This window comes from Gavia stellata, chromosome 23, assembly GCF_030936135.1.
Source record: "Gavia stellata isolate bGavSte3 chromosome 23, bGavSte3.hap2, whole genome shotgun sequence".
In the NCBI taxonomy this organism is placed as follows: domain Eukaryota; kingdom Metazoa; phylum Chordata; class Aves; order Gaviiformes; family Gaviidae; genus Gavia; species Gavia stellata.
In genome coordinates, this window is record NC_082616.1 from 8,715,294 (window position 1) to 8,736,247 (window position 20,954).

The 20,954-nt window shown below is 43.0% G+C and overlaps 2 protein-coding genes across 3 annotated transcripts; both read left to right on the forward strand.

Annotated features, from left to right (window-relative positions):
- The first annotated feature begins 328 nt into the window (after window positions 1-328).
- Window positions 329-8,147, forward strand: CCT4 (chaperonin containing TCP1 subunit 4). The gene is made up of 14 exons (XM_059828529.1): window positions 329-510; window positions 1,233-1,285; window positions 1,542-1,631; window positions 2,400-2,508; window positions 3,765-3,907; window positions 4,594-4,715; window positions 4,804-4,936; window positions 5,317-5,456; window positions 5,757-5,853; window positions 6,167-6,277; window positions 6,541-6,671; window positions 6,779-7,013; window positions 7,613-7,726; window positions 7,934-8,147. The coding sequence occupies exons 1-14, from the start codon at window positions 393-395 to the stop codon at window positions 7,946-7,948; spliced, it is 1,611 nt and encodes a 536-aa protein (XP_059684512.1). The 5' UTR covers window positions 329-392; the 3' UTR covers window positions 7,949-8,147.
- A 1,578-nt stretch (window positions 8,148-9,725) lies between these two features.
- Window positions 9,726-20,446, forward strand: FAM161A (FAM161 centrosomal protein A). Of its 2 annotated transcripts, XM_059828503.1 has the most exons (7): window positions 9,726-9,845; window positions 10,978-11,225; window positions 11,680-12,867; window positions 13,283-13,450; window positions 16,411-16,510; window positions 17,545-17,699; window positions 18,317-20,446. In XM_059828503.1, exons 1-7 carry the CDS (start codon window positions 9,726-9,728, stop codon window positions 18,792-18,794), a joined length of 2,457 nt encoding a protein of 818 aa, XP_059684486.1. In that variant the 3' UTR covers window positions 18,795-20,446. The 2 variants fall into 2 exon arrangements, with proteins under 2 accessions (XP_059684486.1, XP_059684487.1); XM_059828504.1 differs by lacking the exon at window positions 13,283-13,450.
- The last annotated feature ends 508 nt before the right edge of the window (window positions 20,447-20,954 follow it).

A 20,954-nucleotide genomic window follows, 5' to 3' on the forward strand; every position in this document is an offset into this window, starting at 1 on the left:
TCACCCCGGCCGCGCCCCTCCGCCCCCCAGCGGCGGCGGCGGCCGCGCGGGGCGGGCCCAGCCGCGCCATTGGCGCAGCGCCGCCCCGGGAGCCCCGCCCCGCCCCGCTAGGCGGGAAACCTCCCGAGGCCCCCGCGCGGCTCATTCTAGAAGCGGCAGCGGGTTCCTTTAGGTGTCCTTGCCGTTCGCCGGCAGGCAGGGGATTCCCTTCTGGGTTGCCGGGGAGCAGGCGCGCAGCGGGCAGCCCCTCCGCGTGACGTCACGCGTGGCGCCGGCCGGAAGGACCCGGGCGCGTCCTGCTGGTGGCGGGGGGCGGCGGTGCGTTCTGGAAGGTTCTCAGCGGGGCGGCCGTGAGCGCGGGGCCCATCCGTGTCCATCGGCGGCGAGCCACGATGCCGGAGAATACAGGGGCCAAAGCCCACGGCGGCGCGGGGAGCCGGGCCAAGGGCACCTACCAGGACCGGGACAAGCCCTCCCAGATCCGCTTCAGCAACATCTCCGCTGGCAAAGGTGAGGTGAGGCGCGGCGGCCGCGGGGGAGGCGGGAGCGCTCCGCGCCCGCATTGTGCTGAGGGGAGGCGGGCACCGGCCTCCCCCCGCCCGCCGCTCGGGGCCGGGCCGGGCCCACCGGCAGCCCTGGTGGGGGGGGCGGCGCGGGTTCGCTCCCTCCCCTTTGCGAGGGGGCCCCGCGCCCCGCGGAGGTTCGTCCCTTCGTGTGTACCGGCGCGGGGGGGCGATGCCTTCCCGTGGGGAGGCTGGAGGGCGGAACGTGCGTGGCCCTGCTCTGCTGCGGCAGTTCAGGTGCAGAGGGTCCCCTCGTCTCCCCCTGCCAGCCGAGCTCGGGTTTGTGTTGGCAGGAGGCGTTCTTGCCGTCTGTAATGGCAGGAGACTGCCGGGGATGGGGCCGCCGCGTGTTGGGGGACGTTATATTTGGTATTTGACACAAGCCTGGGTCGGATTTCTTGGCATGTATTTCCATGTTATTACTCAATTTTAAAATGGCTGTAATGAAGCGATCGGACGTTAATTGTTTAAAACAAGAGTTATGGAAATAGGTCCTGATATTGCAACGTTTTATATCATTCTACCATTAAGGATTTAGTGCTGGCAAAATAACTGGGAGCTGTTTAACACTGGGAGATGCTTTCTTTTCAGAAGAAATGCTTAGAATGGTGGAGTGAATGCTTGTAGTTCTTTAGATCAGCTTGCATACGTATTTTTTTCTCTTCCTAGCTGTTGCCGATGCAATTAGAACAAGCCTTGGACCAAAGGGAATGGATAAAATGGTAAACCTTATACTTAAATTTTTAAAACCTTAAGCTTACTGCAGATACCCTAAAGTCATCGTGTTTTATATAGGATACCATCTTTTGCCTTGAAATTCTTTTCCAAGTTTCATTTATTTAAGGGAAAGTGTGAACTAAATGCATACCTCAGTTTGAGAAATAATGTTGTCAGGAACAATACCTTACATTGAGCATCAAATTAAATTGAAGATTTGTAGTTACTGATCAGAACTATGTTTCTCCTCTTCCTTCTCAGATTCAGGATGCTAAAGGAGATGTGACAATCACTAATGATGGTGCTACTATTCTGAAACAAATGCAGGTTCTGCACCCTGCAGCCAAAATGGTAAGGGTGTTTTTTTTTTTTCCCATTGCTCAGACGATGGTATGTGTTAGAGCTTAATTTGTGGGACAAAAAACTGTAGTAACATTTCATGTGGATTTGAAGAGCATTACTCACCAGTGACAGAGCAAGAAGTTTTGCACAGTGTGCTCTAGGACTATTTATTTTGATTGTAAGATGTGCTGAAGAGTTCAGAGTCCTTATTTCTTATCCGGTATTCCTTACGCACAGTCCCTCTGGACATGTTCTAAGACATAAAAGAATCTAGCCCAAATCGCCTTCTCTCATCTAAGAAAAAAGTCAGTGATGTCCTAAACTGCTAGGACAGAAGAGAATGAAAGAAGAGAATGAATTCCATTATGGTCAGGTGGTCCGAGGATGCAGTAGCCTGGTCTTTTGAGAAGTTAAATGTAGAGCTCTTAGGTTTGATTGTGGTTGGAGGTGGAAATGAGCTTCCTGTGACCCTTCTCCAGGAAAGGAGAAGGTAGACCTGTTAAGTAGGTGTGATCAGTTTTAAGCTTGGGAGAAAAGCTTCCTGACTTCTGGAAATGATTTCTTTCACACTAATTGTACTTCGCCAAACAGGTGTACACGTATGGAAAGCAAGGTGCCAAAGGTACCAACTCCAAATTTGACAAGGTGTGATTAGTCCTGACACTAAGGTTGATTTCGGTAGTGCTGCATTCTTGAATGTATCTCTTTTTTTGTGTGTGTCAGTGTTTGCAATTAAGTAGCATTATATAAAAACTTTTGCCATAATTTGTTGTTTAGTTGGTAGAGCTGTCAAAAGCACAAGATATTGAAGCTGGTGATGGCACTACATCTGTTGTTGTCATTGCTGGAGCTCTTTTGGATGCCTGTTCCAGACTTCTTCAGAAAGGTAAATATAAACATATTTAATGCAAAAACATGACTGGAGGTAGTTAAGTGCTTTCTCTGCTTGCATGTGTATAATGAAGCTTAAAGTAGCTGTTTCCAGTTTAAATGTGAAAGGTGACTCAAGTTTTCACATTCAGGTTTCACTCGTGTCCCACTTTCGAGTAAAAATCTGTTTAGCTTTTTACTTTGAGTTGAATGCATTGCTGTCGATACAGGAAATAGTGCTAGGCACTATGATGTGGTGAATGCTGCCATGTAAAAACTCACCTTGATTATACTTCTATGTCTGTCGTGGACAGAGAGATAGCCTGAGAAGGTATAAATGAAATTTGGAACCAGTGGTTCTACAGTTTTTCTATACTCTGCAGATTTATCACCTCCCATCACTTACAGTGTGGGGACCTTGAGAGAGCCTGCTCAGGAAAAGACATGAATTATGGAACACGATAGCAAATGTACGTTCTGTTCCATTAGCTCAGGACATTCTCTTCCAGTCTGTTTCCACGCAGTTCAGGAGTTTTTTTAGCTGCCCAGCCAGGTAACAATTTGGCTTCTGTCTGCACTGGAAATAGAGCAAGGATGATTGGACCTGCAGAGTTCTTTTCTGTCTCAGACCGGGACTTTATAGCGGTTTGCTTACGCTTGCCTCATCTCGATCTACACCATTTTGCTTGTTGTCCTCTTCCTGGCCCCTGCCAACGGTTCGCTTGTGTTTACTTCCTTTCCCGGCACTGGACCAGCAGCCTGGCATCCTCCACCATAAGAGATAGTTAGAAGGTGCCTGTCTAATGTTTGCCCATAAGCTGCCTGCTTTGAAAAGATAAAGGATATATCACACGCTCCAGAGAAATCGAGGAACTTCATACACCACTGTGGGAAAACAGTCTTTGAAAATCTGAAATAAAATCGCTGTCAGGCTCCTCACTGGTATCACCTAAACAGCAGCAGCTTTAAGAATGCCAAGGAAAAACAAAGCTTTGAGAAAGTATGTCAGACATTGCAGGGAAATGTGCCGTGCTTGTCTGTGAGGACAAATTATTAGGAACATTACAGCTTTTTTCCTCAGCTTTAACAGAGGAAAGTAATAACGGAGGTCAAATACTCAGAAAGAACACATTTTGCTAAAATGTCTTCAACTTATTCTGATGTGAGAGTCTCTCTAATCTTAAAATGGAAAGAGGAGGTGAGGAAAAAACCAACAAAAAACCATTGGTTTGAAAGCATGACTGTCTAACGACCTTTCTATACTATCCACAGGAATTCACCCCACCATCATTTCAGAGTCATTCCAGAAAGCTTTGGATAAAGGTATTGAAGTATTGACCAACATGGCGCAGCCGGTTGAACTGAGTGACAGGGAAACCTTGCTGAATAGCGCGACTACTTCGCTGAATTCAAAGGTGCGACTGATACTTGAACTTTGTGCCTCCAGACTAGCTGAGCCTTCCTTCAGCTACTGTCCGTGCTGCTAAGAATGCCCCGCACACCACAAATCTAGTTGGTTTTCAGACATTGGCTACCTTCTCTTTGACTTTTCAGAAAGCCGTGGTTGATTCAGATTAAATTGAAGCACTCAGACTGAATTTCAGTCTGAAATACTTAGTGATCTTAGATGTTGACTGTAAATGTAAAACAAGCTTCAACTGAAAACAGCAACAGGAAAATCAGGTGGGAGACTGACAGCTTTTGCCAACAGTTTGTGTAGGCAGTTCTTGTTCGTGTGGCAGAAACTCCTAAAACAGCATTGAAATCTGGCGAAGTGTGCTAGTTTCCCTTCCAGCAGAATAATCTGGGAAGCTCTCAAAAGTCTTACTTTAAGAGTCTTAAGAAAGAGAAAGTCAGGTTTCTTCTGTAAGTCCCTAAGCATAGGTTTTCCAACCAACATACCTGCTCTTTCCTTTAAACAGAGTAGCGGTTAAGAAGATAGCATGTTAAGACATCTGGTTGATGGACAGGGAGGGAAAACGAGCTTTGTTTCAAAATTCAGAAGTCAGACACTGAAATGCAATGACTATTATTTTGAAATTACTGTTTATCAGTGTTAAATCTCTCACCATTTTTCTTTCTTTACTATTAAATCCCTTAGGTTGTGTGTCAGTATTCTAGTTTACTTTCTCCAATGAGCGTGGACGCAGTGATGAAGGTGATTGACCCAACTACAGCTAGCAGTGTGGACCTCAGAGATATTAAAATTGTTAAGAAGTTGGGGTAAGAACCAATTTGTAACTAGACTAATTTTGTCTCTGTGAAATCTGCTTCCCAAAGTACTAGAGTCATGGATTGGTTTTGTTTCCAGAGGCACAATTGATGATTGCGAACTGGTTGAAGGACTAGTCCTGACTCAGAAGGTGGCAAATACCGGTGTAACCAGAGTGGAAAAAGCTAAAATTGGTCTCATTCAGTTCTGCTTGTCTGCTCCAAAGACAGACGTAAGTTAAACTGTGACTAGAGTGAAAACATATGCTGTAGTACTTGGGGGAGAGGTAAACGCAATGGTAACACCTTTTTTTTTAAGGTGTTGTGATGTCAGTTCTCTTCCAGAGCTATAATGAAGGTCTGCTGGGTAATGCATAGCTACTCGTAACTTTTAAAGAACTTAGAGTTGATATAAGAAAGAAAATAGTTTAGAAGTCCAGTATTTCTCATCATTTAAACAATCTCTAGTAAGATATATTTCACTGTCATGCTTATTTGCTTTGAATTACAGGCTCCTCACTTAAAGAATATGGAACATCTTGGCTTTTAAAGTCAGCAGTTGTTCATAATACTTGCTTTTCTCTTTTTTCTTTTTTTTTTTTTTTTTAAATAGATGGACAACCAAATAGTTGTTTCTGATTATGCTCAAATGGACAGAGTACTGCGTGAAGAGAGAGCCTACATTCTAAATTTAGTTAAGCAAATTAAGAAGGCTGGATGCAACGTGTTGCTGATTCAGAAGTCTATTCTGCGGTATGTTAATACCCATTTACTGGCTTAGTGTGTGTGTTTGGGGGAACAAGTGGAATTGTTTGGAACACCCGGAAAATTGAAGGCAAATACTAACAGTCAGACTTGGCAGAGTGTCAGACTGGCTGTAACAGTGACCGTACCTTTAGAAAGCACGAGGGTTGTCTATATTTTGAGTTTAACGACATCCCTACGTTGTAGCCTGAAGAATTTCAGCACTGCTGATCGGAAGCATGCAACTGGCTAGTATGAGCGGGTTACTAAAATAGCACTGTGGACTGACTACTTCCCTCTTGTTTTTAGGGATGCTCTTAGCGACCTGGCCCTCCACTTTCTGAACAAAATGAAGATCATGGTGGTTAAAGACATTGAAAGAGATGACATTGAGTTTATATGTAAGGTAAAGTGAGTTATAGAAATGGCTGTTAAAGTAGCAGCAGTGTTTAAAGTCTACCCCAAAACTTAAGGACCCAGCCAGTGCCAGTTTATTATGACACTTTCACAAGTCTCATGTTCTGACTGTAATGTGAGAGCAGACATTTCCCTAAAAACCATTCGTGTTCTGTTGAGCAGTCACATTTCCAGAAGATTCGGGACAGATGTAAAAGCCATAGCCTTGCATGTTACTGTAATATGCAGAAGAACGTTATGCAGTATGCTTGCTGACTGTGCAGTTCAAGTTCTGGATTTCTTTTTTCCCATTGTTTTTCCAGACAATTGGAACTAAGCCTGTTGCTCATATTGACCAGTTTACTCCTGATATGCTGGGGTCTGCTGAGCTGGCAGAGGAGGTCAACTTGAACGGTTCTGGGAAACTAATAAAGGTGGGTAACAAAATGTTAATACCTACTTAATATCTGCCAATTATTTTAATAACAACTGCTAACTTTAATGTTTTTACTGCTGAAGTTACTACATTCAAGTACCTACTTCTAATCCCTGAGTAGCCACCGACTTGAAGTGTAGTGGTTTTGCTTAGCCAGACGTCAGTACTGTTACAGAACTTGCAGATACCAACTGAAGCCTCTTTTTGTCCAGAACCTTTTTTTTTTTTTTTCAGTCTTTGTATTTGGTTTTATGTTTTTAGATTACGGGCTGCACAAACCCTGGAAAAACTGTAACCATCGTGGTACGTGGATCCAACAAACTTGTTCTAGAAGAAGCTGAGCGTTCAATTCATGATGCCCTCTGTGTCATAAGATGCTTAGTTAAGAAAAGGTAATGTCTCAGCTTGGTTAGAATAATTTATTCTATTAATAATACAGAAAGCTAATCATTTATGCGCTTATGTAAAATGAGTTTCTATTTTTAATTTCTGTTTTCAGAGCTTTAATTGCAGGAGGCGGAGCACCAGAGATAGAGTTGGCACTGCGCTTGAATGAGTATGCTCGCACTTTGAGGGGTATGGACTCGTACTGTGTCCGTGCGTACGGAGACGCCCTGGAAGTCATACCATCTACCCTGGCTGAAAATGCGGGTCTCAATCCTATTTCAACGGTAACAGAGCTGCGAAACAGACATGCTCAAGGAGAGAAAACAGCTGGCATTAACGTCAGAAAGGTAACAAGGAATTGTGTGTGCGTAGCTTAGCTTAAAAATAATACTTGGGTGTTAAAAAGAAAATGCTTAGCATTAGGGCTAAACACTAGGGAGAGGGCAAGCTTGTGTCTCATAACGGTATTCTCACTAAAATTAGTGTTGAGGTAAATTACAGCTCGTTCTCTGAGGCTTTAACAGCTTATCCTGAGCATTGACAACAGCAGATAATTAAATGCCGTATCCACAGGACAAGAAACTTCCTCTCTCTCTTCAAAAACATTATTTCAGCTACAAAAATGACCCGTTTAGAATGATCCATCAGTATTATCTGCGGTGGAAGGTGCTCGTGCTAGCCAGTGGGCTAGCTTCTCGTCAGTCGTCACCATGTTTAAGCTGGCATAACTATGTTTATCTTTTTTCTGGGCTAATTTTGACTGGGTAGGTCAGGTGCTGGCGGGGGGGAGAAGATGCGTACCATAATACTCCTGTTGAGGACGGAAGAGCACAAACCCTTTGATAGTCTCTTCAGAGCTGACTGTCCTCGGGATTCTACTGAAAGGAACCTGCTACATCTGTCTGCAGTCTGACTTGCACTAAGTAAAAGCTACTTGTTCTCGTAGGGCGGCATTTCCAACATCTTGGAGGAGTTGGTTGTCCAGCCGCTGCTAGTGTCTTTGAGCGCATTGACTCTTGCAACGGAAACTGTGCGCAGTATTCTTAAGATTGATGATGTGGTGAGTGAGTAGTGTCTGCATCATGTTTTGTTTGATCTTTTTTCACTCTTTTTTGTTGGAAGAAAATGAAATGCATTGTAAATACTGTACCTTAAAGTAAGGAGTTAAGAAAGCGACTAAAAAACCGGCATCTTTAAGCAGAGAAGAAGTAATTGTTACATATCCTGGGGACTTCTTATGCCTGATGGTGTGAACTCTTCCTTACAGGTGAACACGCGGTAAGCTGAATAAAGCAAGCGGGGACCGTTCCCTAGAGCTCCTTCCTCGTAGTCTGGAAATATGGTTTCCTCACCAAAAGCGCCTGTGTGAATTGTCTTGAAGTCCACAAAGGCTTATTATGTACTTTTATCACGTTAATTTAAAAGAAACATTCTGATTTCAAAAAGGAAATGCTGTTTATCAATAAACATGCAGTAGTCTACCTAAGTCTTTGCTTTGTAATTTTGCTAGAAATAAGGTAAACTTGGTTACATTTGCTTTTCATTTAAAAGCGGTTTTAGGTAACAGGTGCATTGCTGAAACAGTTGTAACTTCTTCTGGTGGCTTCCACCATGGTGGTGGTAACTCCCCGTTCTGCTCAGAACCACCCCAGGAGTGAAACTTCTGGACAGCTTAAGTAATCCACACACACCCCTCCCAGCCCCCAGATTAGTGGGTTCTCCCAAAACTGGCTGAGAAGACACAAAGTATACTATTTTATAATAATGCAAATTACACTCTTCTGAAACAAGTCATAGAATATACATTAAGACCTATTAATAGCTGAAGAAATGGGGTACCCCCCTGGTTGTGTCACGGCATCTCGGTGCCTGAGCTGGAGTCACTTGGCTAGGGTGAGCTGTGATGAAGGGTTCGCAGCCACCGGGAAAATCCTGCTTAGAGTTAATGATGTTATTTGTTCTTCATGCTACAGGTCATAGTTTTTCAACTTTAATTCTTGACCTGAAATTTTGAATTAAGCCTTTCATCTTCATTATTGCTATGCTGCGATGACCAGAGTGTCTCTGTGAGTCTCGTAACTCGCATTTCTGTTCATGATTGGTCAGAGCTGTAGCTTTTGAGTAAACTTCTACCACGTTGTTGACCAGCTATTGTTGAAGTACTTCCCATCACTTACAGTTAAGTAGAACATTTGGAATAATTCAAACACTAAAAATAAATAATGGAGACAATCGATCTAGGCATTAGTGGTCTGCATGAATTATTTATTGGCTGTTTAAAGTTACAAATGATGCCTTACCCCCCCAGGATGACATCCAGCAGTGATCTCTCTTAGTTCAGGTATTGCCGTTGATTAAAGCTTTCCTTCCCCACCATCACAAACTTCCAATTCTTGACAAGACTTAGAACTACTGTGTGTGATGGCATCTTTTCATGTTTCTTCACATACAAATGTAATTCACTACAATAAATAGGTCCAGCAATCAATGCCTCCCTGCAGAGGTAGAAGGGTGTTCCTGCTGATCCTAGTTTACCCTTTTTCTGTAATTGCTTATCTGTAGTACGAACTTCAAGACAGGAGAAGAGTCTTCAATAATTTGAGGGGGTAAGAGATGTGGGCTTGTCAAGGAGAGCTACGAGTTCCAACTAAAACCGTGCAAAGGGGTACCTAAAAATCGCCCCGGGCAGCATGCAGACGCAGAGAGGAAGCGGTGCGGCTGCAGACCGGCGACCGAGCCCAGCCCCAGCCCCAGCCCTCCACCGCCTCCCTGCAGGCGCTCGAAGCCAAAGCCGCGTCTGTCTCGCTCACGGACCGGCGGCTGTTAGGGAGGAGGGCGGCCTCGGCGTGCGCCCGCTGCCGCCCCTCCGAAGGGCTCTGTCAGGCCGCCCCGCTCCCCGCCCAGAGCCCCCCCCGCCGCGGCGGCGGGCAAAGCCCTCCTCTTCCGCTGAAGGGGCCGCCTCCCCCGGCCCCCGCCGCCGGGCGGGCTGCCTGGGCTGCGGGCTGCCTGGGCTGCGGGCCGGCCCGCCTGGCGCCCCGGCGGCGGGGGAGGCGGGCGCCATGGAGGCGGCGCACCGAGCGGCGCGGCTGGCCGCCTCCTGCCTCCGCACCCCGCTCGACCCGCGCACCCGGGCGCCCGCCGCGCTCTACGAGCGGGGGCCGCCGCCCGCCGCCGCGCAGGTACCGGCGGGGGGGGGGTGTGTGAAGCACCGTTGGCCGTTGTTGGGCAGCCGGGGGCCGCGGGCGGCCTGAGGCGGGGTGATGGGCTCCCCTTAACCCGGCCCCACCTCTGTGCACCGCTAACCCGCCGCGGGGCCGCTGGGCGGGAGAGGGGCCGCCGCCCCCCGCCTGGGGCACGGGTTTGCCCCCCGGGGCAGCCACGGCGAGAGGGGCACAGCTGAGGGCGGGCCCTGAGCTCTTAATGAGCTCGGCGCGGGCCGGAGCGCGGAGTGAAGAACGGGCGATGCCCGGGGTCAGGGAAGAGGCGCGGGGGGATCTGCGGCCCGAGAAGTGAAGGAGGAGGGTTACCGGCAGCGGCAGAAGCGGCGGATTCCTCGGAGGTGGAGGGTGCCTTTCGCCGGGCGTTCGCTAACGGCCTTTTAAGTTTCCTTCTTTGACGAGCAATGCATGTTGCGTTAGGTCACTATGCTACGGAACAAAAAGAGTTACGAGATTTTTGTGGTGAAAGCCTGACAAAACATAAACGAGACTTTTTGCTGGAATGTCCAATCTTACTACAATACCTCTGTGTGGAAAGGTATTACTCTAATTTTTGGATGAAGAAACTAGTTCTGTAATTTTTTTAAAACATGGTGCTTAAAAATGACATACAGGAAGCCTTTGTACTGCAGCCTAACCTGGTTTTAATAACTTCTCTACCTCCTGTAAGCTTTAAAAATATTTAAAGACTGTGCTTACCTGCACACAGCTGCAAGCTGCCGAGCAGCATCGCAACTATGAGCTGTGCGGAATCCCTGTCATTTCACAGGGAGTTATGGAAATGGGAATAAACATTTATACACAAATAGCAAAACTTTTTTCTTTTGATAAATCCCTTTGATCATATTACCTGGTATAAATATATTGATCACAGGGACAGACTTAGGAATTTTACATGCTTTAAATAGGACCCGTAGGATATAAATTATTATGCAAGAAGATTATTCCCTGTAACTCTGCATTAACATTTGTATACAGGTATCTCTATTTGCTGTTACTCTATCATTCATTAGACTTAATTAGGATAAAGCAGCATTAAGAACCTTGTTCCCCTTTCTTCTAACAGTCAGAAAGTTCTAAACATCTCTTGTAGGATGGTTTTGATTTGGATTCAAATACCGACAGAGAGCAGACCCTCTCTCTAAATGGAGACTCTGACAAGTGGATGGACTTTACCAAAATGTGCAATTCAAATCAAGACTATTACTTGAAGCTAGAAGAGTTGAAGAACGCCCACTTGGAGACCATGGCAAAATTAGAACGTATGTATCGGAATAAACTATATTTAAAAGGAGTACAACCCTTGGACAAGAAAAATGCTGCTTCTAACATGTGTTGTAGGTAAGTTTGGTGGTACCTTTTATCTGAGGATTCTCAAATGCTTTGCAGACATCTGTCAAACAGCAGGTTTTTTTCTGGGACTGGGAAGTGTTACTCTCCCCATTTCCTATAAGCAGATAATCACAGCAAAGTCAGTTTTAATAATAAAAATGCTTAATCACCTTGATAACTGACTGTGAGATTTAAGAGAGTGCGTGCAGCAGAGACTGGGCAACATGTTTAGTAAAGCATGGTGCCTTCCCTTAAGCGCTGACTTGTTCACGATCAGCACTTAAAGCTATGATCTGGTGTGAGTGCCCAATGTGCTTCTCTTTTTCCCTTCTCTTCCCCCTCTCTTCTTCCCCACCAGTGCTGTTAATTTTTTTTCTAAAGATGATACCTTAAAGTGGAAGTTACTGGCTTTGCAGCAATGTTGGGACTGTACTCAAAACAACTTTTTTTCCCTTTTTTGAAGGCCAACGTGGGAGAAGAGCTCGTATCAGCCTCTAAATTTGCACAAATCCTTTTCAGACTCAGACTTAAGCGATCCCTTAGGCTCAAGTATATCCGATGGGTCTGACAGAGAATTAGCGCTTGAAGAAAATGGTAGTGAAACTGGATCATCTGCATTTGCTAAGGAACAGATTGAAAAAATGTGGGATGGGTTCTCTGTGGAAGACTACATCTCCCGCATCAAACACAGCTTACCAAGGTCACCAGCAGCCTTCAGGATGACACGGAAGAAACAGAAAGCATGGTCACCAAAAGTTACTGTGCCCAAGCCTTTCCAGATGACCCTTAGAGAAGCTAGAAAAAAAGAACAGAATGTTAAATCAAAGTCACAGATTGAAATGGAAAATAACTTATTGAAGAAGCAACTAGAGGAAGAAGCAGAGTGTCAGAAACAATTCCGAGCCAATCCAGTGCCTGCTGCCGTCTTCCTTCCGCTCTACCATGAAATCGTGCAACGAAACGAAGAACGCAGGAGGTCTGTGAAAGAGAGAAGCAAACTCAAGCTCTTGGCTTCTCAGAAACCATTTAAATTCATTGAACGAGAGAAGCAAAGGAATGAAATTAGGAAAATGCAATTAAGAGATCTTTCTGCACCTGAAAAGAAAACAAAACTGTTCAAAGCAAAACCAATTCCTAAATGTGTTTATAGTCCAGCTGTTAACGACAAGCTAAAGGAGGAAGAGCTCTACAGAGAAATCAGGATCAGAATGAGAGCTGAAGAGTTGCTACGTAATTCCTCTCTACCCAACAGCAGACTGGCTTTAAAAGATACCAATAAAAAGAAGAAACACAAGTGCTTTGAACCAAAGGAAACAGAACACAAACCCAAAATCAAATCAAATGTTCCAGATTTTGAACTGCTCCACCAGAAATTTCAGAAGCGGCTCCTGCAACAAAAACAAGTGAAACACCTTACTGTCTGTGAACCTTTCAATCTTCTTACTCCACATATTCCCTCAAACAAGGGGAAGATTTTGAAGGACATTCAAGAGGATGAAGAAAAGTTGAAAGAAACACGCTGGCCATATGCCTCTCCAAGACGTAAACCTCAAATGAGACATTCAAGCGCAAATTCCCATCTCTCAGGATTTGGAGAATCTAAATTGCCAAAAATCACAGAATCCACAAGACGACGGCTGCAAGCCATAAGGTGACTACTTTAGCAATGCTCTACATTTTATATATACTCTAAGACTAGATTTCTTTTGTATTTCTACATATGTAGTAGTTCTTCCATGCAGTGAATGTAGGACTTACACTACATTAATATAAGGACTTAATTATAATAGGAAACTTTAAATATTTAAATGTAGGGATTAATTAGTATTTGTGATTGTTAAAGAAACATCGTGCATTTTTCTCAGAACATCCGTAGGAAGGGGACAAATGACCGCTGTTTCCCAGGATATGCCTGGATCCCTTAAAATGGCACATACCTTGTGTCCTCTTATGCCAACCCTGTTTTCACCCTGTTTGTCTCTTTTGAATCTCCTTTGCCAAAGCTTCCTTTGAAGTCTTGCTCTTGATTTAAAATGAATTCAGCCTTAGTTTATTTTTCCACCCAGGAATTCACTTGATGAAAAGAGAAAGCTGGAAGAACAACAAAAAAGGAACAGAACAAAGCAGAAACAAAGAACGAAAAAACTTCAGAAAATTGTAACAGCTCGGGCTGAGGCCAATGACCCACATCAGAGCCTAGCTCAGATGTCTAAATCCAAATTAAAAACATTCAGGTATTTTGTTGCATTCCCCTGAATCCTGAACCTCTTGTTCTACATTGTATGTTAAACATACAATGTAAAAATAGCACGGTCTAAGTTTACATAATCACACATTTGATAAATTATACACTGTACAAGCAGCTAGTAAAAAAAGTGGCCAAATTTAGTATTTCAACTGGGAAACTATTGCCTGTTCTAATGATTTCAATCTATATGTTCCACCTTATAGTATTACAGATTAGCTAACAGGAGACTTCTGTGGTTTCTCAACTGACATGTCAACTAAAGAGGACAAGTTTAAAAAAATGAAAAAGAAAAGGAACAGTGTAGTTACAGAATATCCTTACACTGTTGGATTGATAGGTGTTGGTACAGCTTTAGTACTAGCTGTCTCCTACAGCAGCGAACATTTCACAATTCTCTTTTGTCCCAGCAGGTCCCTACTTAAGAGGGAAAATTAGAGCAGGACTATTATTTTAACTTGGCACACGTATCCACAGCTAACCAGGAAGCTGGTGGTGCTTAGGCGGAATGGGATCCAAAGTTACCTTTAGCAGAGATACAAATTCAAAGACTTTCTATACAACTGAGAGAAGTCTGATTTGACTCCAGAATTGCTGCTTGACCTTGTGTTCGTGGCTAGTTTAAACATTTCTGCTTCTTGTTCTTTTTAGTCCTAGGAAAAAAAAAGAAATTAGTCCTGTTTGAATGAGTCTTTAGTGAGGATTATAATCTGTCTTGGCATGATGGCACTGCAGCAGTATCATCCATTTAAGGTGCTGTTATGTGGAGACAGTGAGAGGTACTGACTGCTCTGCCCCTGTGGCTTCATGCATAGGCAGGATTCTTGGGCAGCGACTATGAATCCCAATTTCCAGTAACCAGGTAAATTGCCAGTAACTGGCAGTAGTAGGGCAAAACAGTACAAGAGTGAATGATCATGAGATACTCCTGATTACAGGATTCATAGCTTGGACTAGCAACTTTCAAGTTACCATACTAAACTTCAAGGCGTTTAGAACGTGGTCCAGGATAGAGAACTTTCTGAAATGAGGGTGGAGGCTAGGGCTGTCTTTATGGCTGAGTTGAAAGGTAACAAATAAGGTTTCCTAATTCTTTTTTTTGCTTTACATGGGCCCCTTCTTTCTTTATAGCTAAAATAGAAAACTGTGGATTCATCCTTAATAGACCTTAAACTCTGGGCTGTTATAAGCAAATTTACTAAAATAGTGCAGCACCACCTGCGAGACAATGCTGCACATTGTTCCACTAGCAAACTTTGTAATGGTTATTCACCGCCAACATTGCTTCACTGTGACCAGAAAGAGAAAATGTAGCAGAAAGTGAAGCATGTGCATTCTCACCTGCTGAAAGCATGAAGTGCAGTGGCTCAGCCGGGATGTGCTAGAAGCTGCATTGCAACAAGCATTTTGCTTGGCCACGGGGACAGTCAGTGACTATCTATCCAGCATATATCTATGCCCACCTACCACCTCCCCCAAAGACAGCTGAAGCCAAAGCACACTGAAGAAGCAGCAGTGGTCTAGGAGAAGCGGGGCATACGCAGGGTCCTGGAGAGCAGAGATGCAGTGGTAGAGATGCAGGTCAAAGAGGGCAGTCCCTTCTGACTGTTTTGGTAGAGTTGGAGCTGAAGCGCAATTGCTTTTGCAACACGACCAGCAGATGCTGTTAATAACAGGAGCTTTAATGTAAGTGTCCTTGGGCAGATGATCTGCTGACTCCAGGACAGAAGCAGAAAACAATTTTGAGTTACAGCAGCAAGGTGGAGAATTGAGACAGCGGGCGTGTTTACAGATCTGATTTGCATTCATTCAACAGCGAACTTCACATTACAGTATTTAGCTTAATCAGATTTCAGGAGTATTGTAAAACACTCATGCTTAATTCTTTGTCTGCACATAAAATTACGCTATTACAAAGCAAGATTACTTCCCTAGTGCTGATGCATTAAGGCTGGTACAAGTGCTTAACTTGATAATGCTTATTTCAGCATAGGCTGGGTAATAAGGTATATTAATGTAAGTGCTCTTCTATCAGATAATTAGGTTTGTAGAAAGCCGCCTGAGAGAGCAAGCAAGTAGCAACAATGAAGTTCACTCCCTCAAAATGTTGAATAACTTGCCTCAATGCACGGCCATATTGCAGAAATTCAGAGGATGGTAAGGGAAAGAGGCAGGAGGAGACAGAAGTGTAAAATGCCCCCTAAGCTCTCATACTTGCCCTTAAGTGTCCTGGCTTAGTAATGCTGGAGCTGGCCCAGTACAGAGGCAACATCACAAAGAGGTGTCTTTCTCGCACACCGAGGATTACAACCCATGCTACCTGGATTATCTAGTGCTTGCTATGATCTGAGCTACCATTTCAGTTGATGAATCAACAGTTTCATCATCCTGCTATATTGACTGAGCCCTTGACAAACCAACTAGGAAAAAGAGTGTACTATGATCCAGAATGTGGCCACCCCTCTTGTGAGATAAACTGGTAGAGTACTGATTTTTATTTAATGATACTGATTTCCCATAGTGTATTCTGATTTTATCAGTCCTTTCACACTATGTAATTTTACTTAAAATAACTAGAATATCTGTATGAAATCAGCATTTAAAAAACCCTAGTTATCCAAACTTAAAAAAAAAAAACGCTAAGTATCAAAAAACCCCTAAGAATCCAAACTCAGTCCCTATTTAACCTCACTAGCCAGGACCTCTGCTTATCCAAAGTGACTACTTCAGAGACAGTTTTGTTCAGTACTTACAGGCAAGCAATTGCTGTGAAAATGAGACAATATACCTCAGACCCTGTTAACCACCATAAAATAATTCACCTTTTTTGTATCTTTAAGTAGGACAATGTTTAGTTTGTTATGAGCAATTTAACTTTCAGCTGCTGTAGAAAATCACTTCTTGTATTATAAATTATTAATAATTTCTTTGGTACCCTGTTTTCTTTAGGAATTATGAGAAGCAGAGAATGCAAGAATATTTGCAAGAGTTGCAAGAAATGGAAGAAAGAGTAAATCAAAGGCCCTTGCTTTTTGAAAGAGTCACTCAGGTTGTCTTGCTTCTGTATTACTTCTTAATCTTATCTTCAAATACTGCATAAAGCATTTGTAGTCGAACGTTTCAAACATAGCAGATGTTTGAAAAATACTTTTGAGACCAGTGTTTGTCCATTTTAATCTCTATTGCCCCCTCTCCATATAAATATTACTAGCTTTTGTGACTAAGCATTCATGGCTCGCTTGCACAGGGAACTGAGATGGGTGTTCTAAATGTGTTGTCCAATTCAGTTGTAACACGAGTAACTCTAAAGACAGAAATTTACAGCAGAAATGTGAGAGATTTAATGTGGGAAAAAAGCGACAAGAAAATTTGAGTATTTTTAGTACCTACTTTAAAGCTCAGATGCAGTATGTTTATCTCTCCGTTTCAGTACAACCATGTGTGGTAGCGTGGTCCCTGACCTGTTTCCAAACCCCGAGAGGCAGCAAGTCATAGATCACTGGTTCCCTCGTCCCTTCTGTCTGTGTGGGTTTCCTCGTCTGCCATCGTAGCGGGGCAGGAGCATCTGTGTAGATCAGAGGACAAGTCCTCCTCACTCAGATATTACCTGGAGGAACAAAATTTACACCCTCAGTTTCAGAGGCAGAGATACACATCTATGTAATTTGTTAAATAGCACTGTAAGAAGGTGAATCAATACTACTTTTTTAGGGCAGCAGCTCCCAGAGAGGGAAGACAGAGGAGGAGGAGGAGAGGGAATAAGGGATAAGCCCTGGGCAGACTCCATCTGATTTTCTACATGTCTATACCTTCTCGCTCCTCCCTCAATAGCTATATACAGAATACATAGCTCTTCATTAGCCCGTGGGCACAGGGAGCAAACCGGATTTAAACTAGTATAGAAAAGGAAAATCTAGTGTAAAGTTTTTGAGTATTGTTTTGCCATCCTTACCTGCAGTGAATAATCATTCAACTTGTCCGATGCAATTAACGAAACAGAGCATTAATTAAATAAACGAAAGTATCGAAAGACAGGCATTTAATGCATTTAGATAACGTATAACCATTGTGGCTTTCTTACAGAAAAATGCCAGAATAGCTGCAGAAAAGCGTTATTCCAACAGACTGAGAGCACTGGGGATATGCCCAGAGTTTGTTTCAAAGAAAGGACAAACAACTAAATTGCTACAATGCGCCAGTGCCGAAGATTTTAGTAACTCCTCTGATGCCAGAGAAAGGTAGAGATTACTGAAGGCTTTTTTTTTTTGCCACTATATACCTAGTAATTAGAAAGTAATTTTTGATGTGTAGATTTGGGGTTTTTTTAATTATTTGTAGTATTTCCTAGGTAAATATTTGACTATGTAGTTAACGCTACTGATGTTACCATTAGTACATATTTTTTATTGTTTTTCCTGAACTAAATATTATTTTATAAAACAGGAGAGAGCACTGGATATGTTACGTAATGCACTTCAAAGAAAAATGAAGAAAAACATTTTTTATTTGTTCCTTTTACCAAAAATTCTGGCAGGTTGCTAGTAAGTCACTTCATTCTGCATTGCCTTTACTGAATTTTTAAAATAAGCCTTATTAAAAATACTTTTCAATATCCATTAGGTGTTATGATTTAAAAAGAAGCAGAAATTAAAAAATTGAAATATATAAGCAATACTGTTGAGTTACTTTCTAGCACAAAAGGAGACTCTAGTGTCCCCCCCTTCCCTTTTCCTTCCCCAGTTCCACCCCAGCCAAGTCTACCAGGATTTGTCCTAGATTACCTGAAGGTAGTTTAAAACCTACTGGGAAGAATCTTACCTGAAAATAAAATCACACATGCAAATTATCTTTTCAGAGTCATCAAGGATAAAGTGAAAGAAAGGGAATCCTTTGGGGAAGCAGCTGACAGCAGTCCTCAGTCCGAGCAGTCCTGTGAGGAGGAGGAAGAGGAGGGAGGGAAGAGAAAAGGTGTCAAAACCTCCAGCCACGATGGCCAGGCCAGTGAGCTGGAGGATGAGGAAGAGGCAAGAGTCAGCCCTTATGTTCATCAGCCTTGCCACGCAGGGGAGGCTGGGTCCAGCCCCACCTCTGACCAGCACCTTGAAGAGGATGAGGAGGAGGAGGAAGAGGAAGCAAAGGCAGGCCTGTCGCTTGGCCCTTCCCAGGAAGAGGATGATGATCAGTCAAGACCCAGCTCTCCGTCTGACCACTCCCATGAGTGTGAAGAGGAAGGTCAGTCTGACCCTGAAGCTGAGGGTGCCTTCAGATATGAGGATGAAGAATATGAAAGTGATGATTCAGAAGAGAAACCCAGCGATGATGAAGCTGACTGAAAGGAAGGCAGACAGGATGGCCTGGGGCTCAGGAACCTATTTCATTGCTGGCAGTGAAATAGACACCAAAGAAAAAATTGATGCTTTGCTACTGATACAGAATTCTGTGAATTTAAACCTCTTAGTTTAACAGTCTTTCCAGCGCAGAAATTTTGTCTATTTTCCAGTAAGAAAGATCAAGTTACTAATTTCCACCAAGGAAATAATTTAATATTAAAAATCTTTATTCTAGTGTTCTGTGACATTAGTGCACCTCTGTTCATAAAATGACTGCAACCACTATTTAATACTAGTGTCTTGCATGCTGTGTTGGTAAGTACTGAGGTCTTATGTCCAGCTCTTTCTGCATGCTGGCAAAGCCAGATGAGATTTTGGAGTGGTAATTTGCCATTATCAGTGCCTCCCAGTCTCAAACGTTTCAGTACTTCTGGGGTCTGTTCCTGCAACATCTTCTAGGATGGCAGTGAATAGACAAGGGTTTGTTGTGCCAGACCTCTGAGTGTTTTTAGCAGAGCTGCTGCTGCTAAGAAGACAGCTTGTTGTGCAGTTAGACAATATGGCCACATTAATCTGTTCAGTTCCTCCCTCCTCCTCCCATGGGGTTTGTCTTCTGCCCACTTAAGTGAGCTGAATTGGCTCAGTGATGGGTCAGATGAGTGCCAGGGCCAAAAAAGATTAGTGCTTTTGGAGGAAACAAGCTGTTGTATCAATTCAACTACTTTGTCCACCTAAAATATTAACAGTATTGCAGTTGCTCTCCCTATAGTGGAGAAAATGCCTGAGAGGAGCCACTTAAACTTTCGCAGATACTTTTAACACTTACAACCAGGTAAGGTAGAAGAGTGAGTCAGTAGAATAATATGTCATGCTGCAGATCTTGTATTACTGTCTAACCAAGCCCCAAAACTGTTCTTTCAACTCCATTTTGTTTTGAAGAGCTCTTCCCACAATCATGTAAAATCATTCCTCATAACATAATAACAAATGCTGACATTAATCTTCAAATTTCTTTATTGAGACAGTAAACATACACTGTAAAGACAGAATCTTACTACGTCAGATAAAAATGTAGCCCAGCAACTCTAGTTGCATGAAAGTAGGGAAGAAGTGCTTTAGTACCTTTTCTTACACGCTTGCTACTCAGGGCTTCAGCTACTACACAACAAAGAATACAAATGCAAAGTTTGGGGGTTTTTGTTGTGGGTGTGGGTTTTTCTCCTTTGTATCCATAGCACCTTCTCTCCTCCTTTTACTAGCTTTCTTGCTAACCTGTCATATACAATGTTAGGGAAGAACGCACCCACATAGTAACAGACGACAAACAAGGACTGCAAACAAGCATTGTTAGGACAGAATATAATGTGACGTTGCACAGGTGCTCAAAACATGTTCACTGAACAGTAAATGCATTTGTTAAAATTACCAGGTTTGCAAAAGCATCTGCAGTGACTAACAATAAGGATTTTTATTATTTCTTCCACGCTGCATGCAAGAGCACTATCTAAATCTGTTATTATTCCTTCCTCCTGAATTTGAAAAACTGTGTAACAATGTTTAGAAGATTATCATTATTGCTTTTATTTATTTTTGAAGTGTGAGCGTAACTAATAGGAACTTGAAACCTTTTTTACTTAAATAAACTATCCATTGTATATGTGGCATACATGAAAATATTAATCATTACTTCACAAGGAAAATCACAGTTTACAATCTCTAGTTATACCTGACAACCCCACAATACAAACTCGAGGTTGGTTTGCTTGTGCTTGTCAGTATTCTATAATTCTGAAGAGTTGTACATGATGTTATTGAATTTGTAGTCACATATTACTCATATTTGTCTCTTCAGTAAATCAGGTTTTTTCAGAGAAGGCAGAGAAGCTCTAAATTATGGTTCTCTCAAAGATTATTTTGAAGAGGTTTCAAATCAGAAAAAATAATCTGCTTTTAAGGTCTGAGAGGACTCAGCTAAGTGTCCTATAAGAACAGAAATATATAATTGTTGAACTATTAAGATAGAGGCTAAAAATATTACTAAAGCTCTTTTGAACTGGAAGGAGGTAGCAAAAACAATGCTCTTTTTTTTAGGTTTTAGAAGGAGGAGCTGGGGACCTGTGTATAACTTAGATTGCAGGTTTCACTGAATTTTTACTATACTAA

What these genes read in the sequence shown, in the direction of transcription:
- CCT4 (XM_059828529.1), top strand. Translation starts at nt 393, where the DNA reads ATGCCGGAGAATACAGGGGCCAAAGCCCACGGCGGCGCGGGGAGCCGG. An exon ending in TGCACCCTGCAGCCAAAATG is followed by an intron (nt 1,632 to 2,399) that starts GTAAGGGTGTTT and finishes TTTGTTGTTTAG; the next exon opens with TTGGTAGAGCTGTCAAAAGC. An exon ending in AGATGCTTAGTTAAGAAAAG is followed by an intron (nt 6,672 to 6,778) that starts GTAATGTCTCAG and finishes TTCTGTTTTCAG; the next exon opens with AGCTTTAATTGCAGGAGGCG.
- FAM161A (XM_059828503.1), top strand. Translation starts at nt 9,726, where the DNA reads ATGGAGGCGGCGCACCGAGCGGCGCGGCTGGCCGCCTCCTGCCTCCGC. An exon ending in CGCCGCCCGCCGCCGCGCAG is followed by an intron (nt 9,846 to 10,977) that starts GTACCGGCGGGG and finishes CATCTCTTGTAG; the next exon opens with GATGGTTTTGATTTGGATTC. An exon ending in TCCAAATTAAAAACATTCAG is followed by an intron (nt 13,451 to 16,410) that starts GTATTTTGTTGC and finishes TGTTTTCTTTAG; the next exon opens with GAATTATGAGAAGCAGAGAA.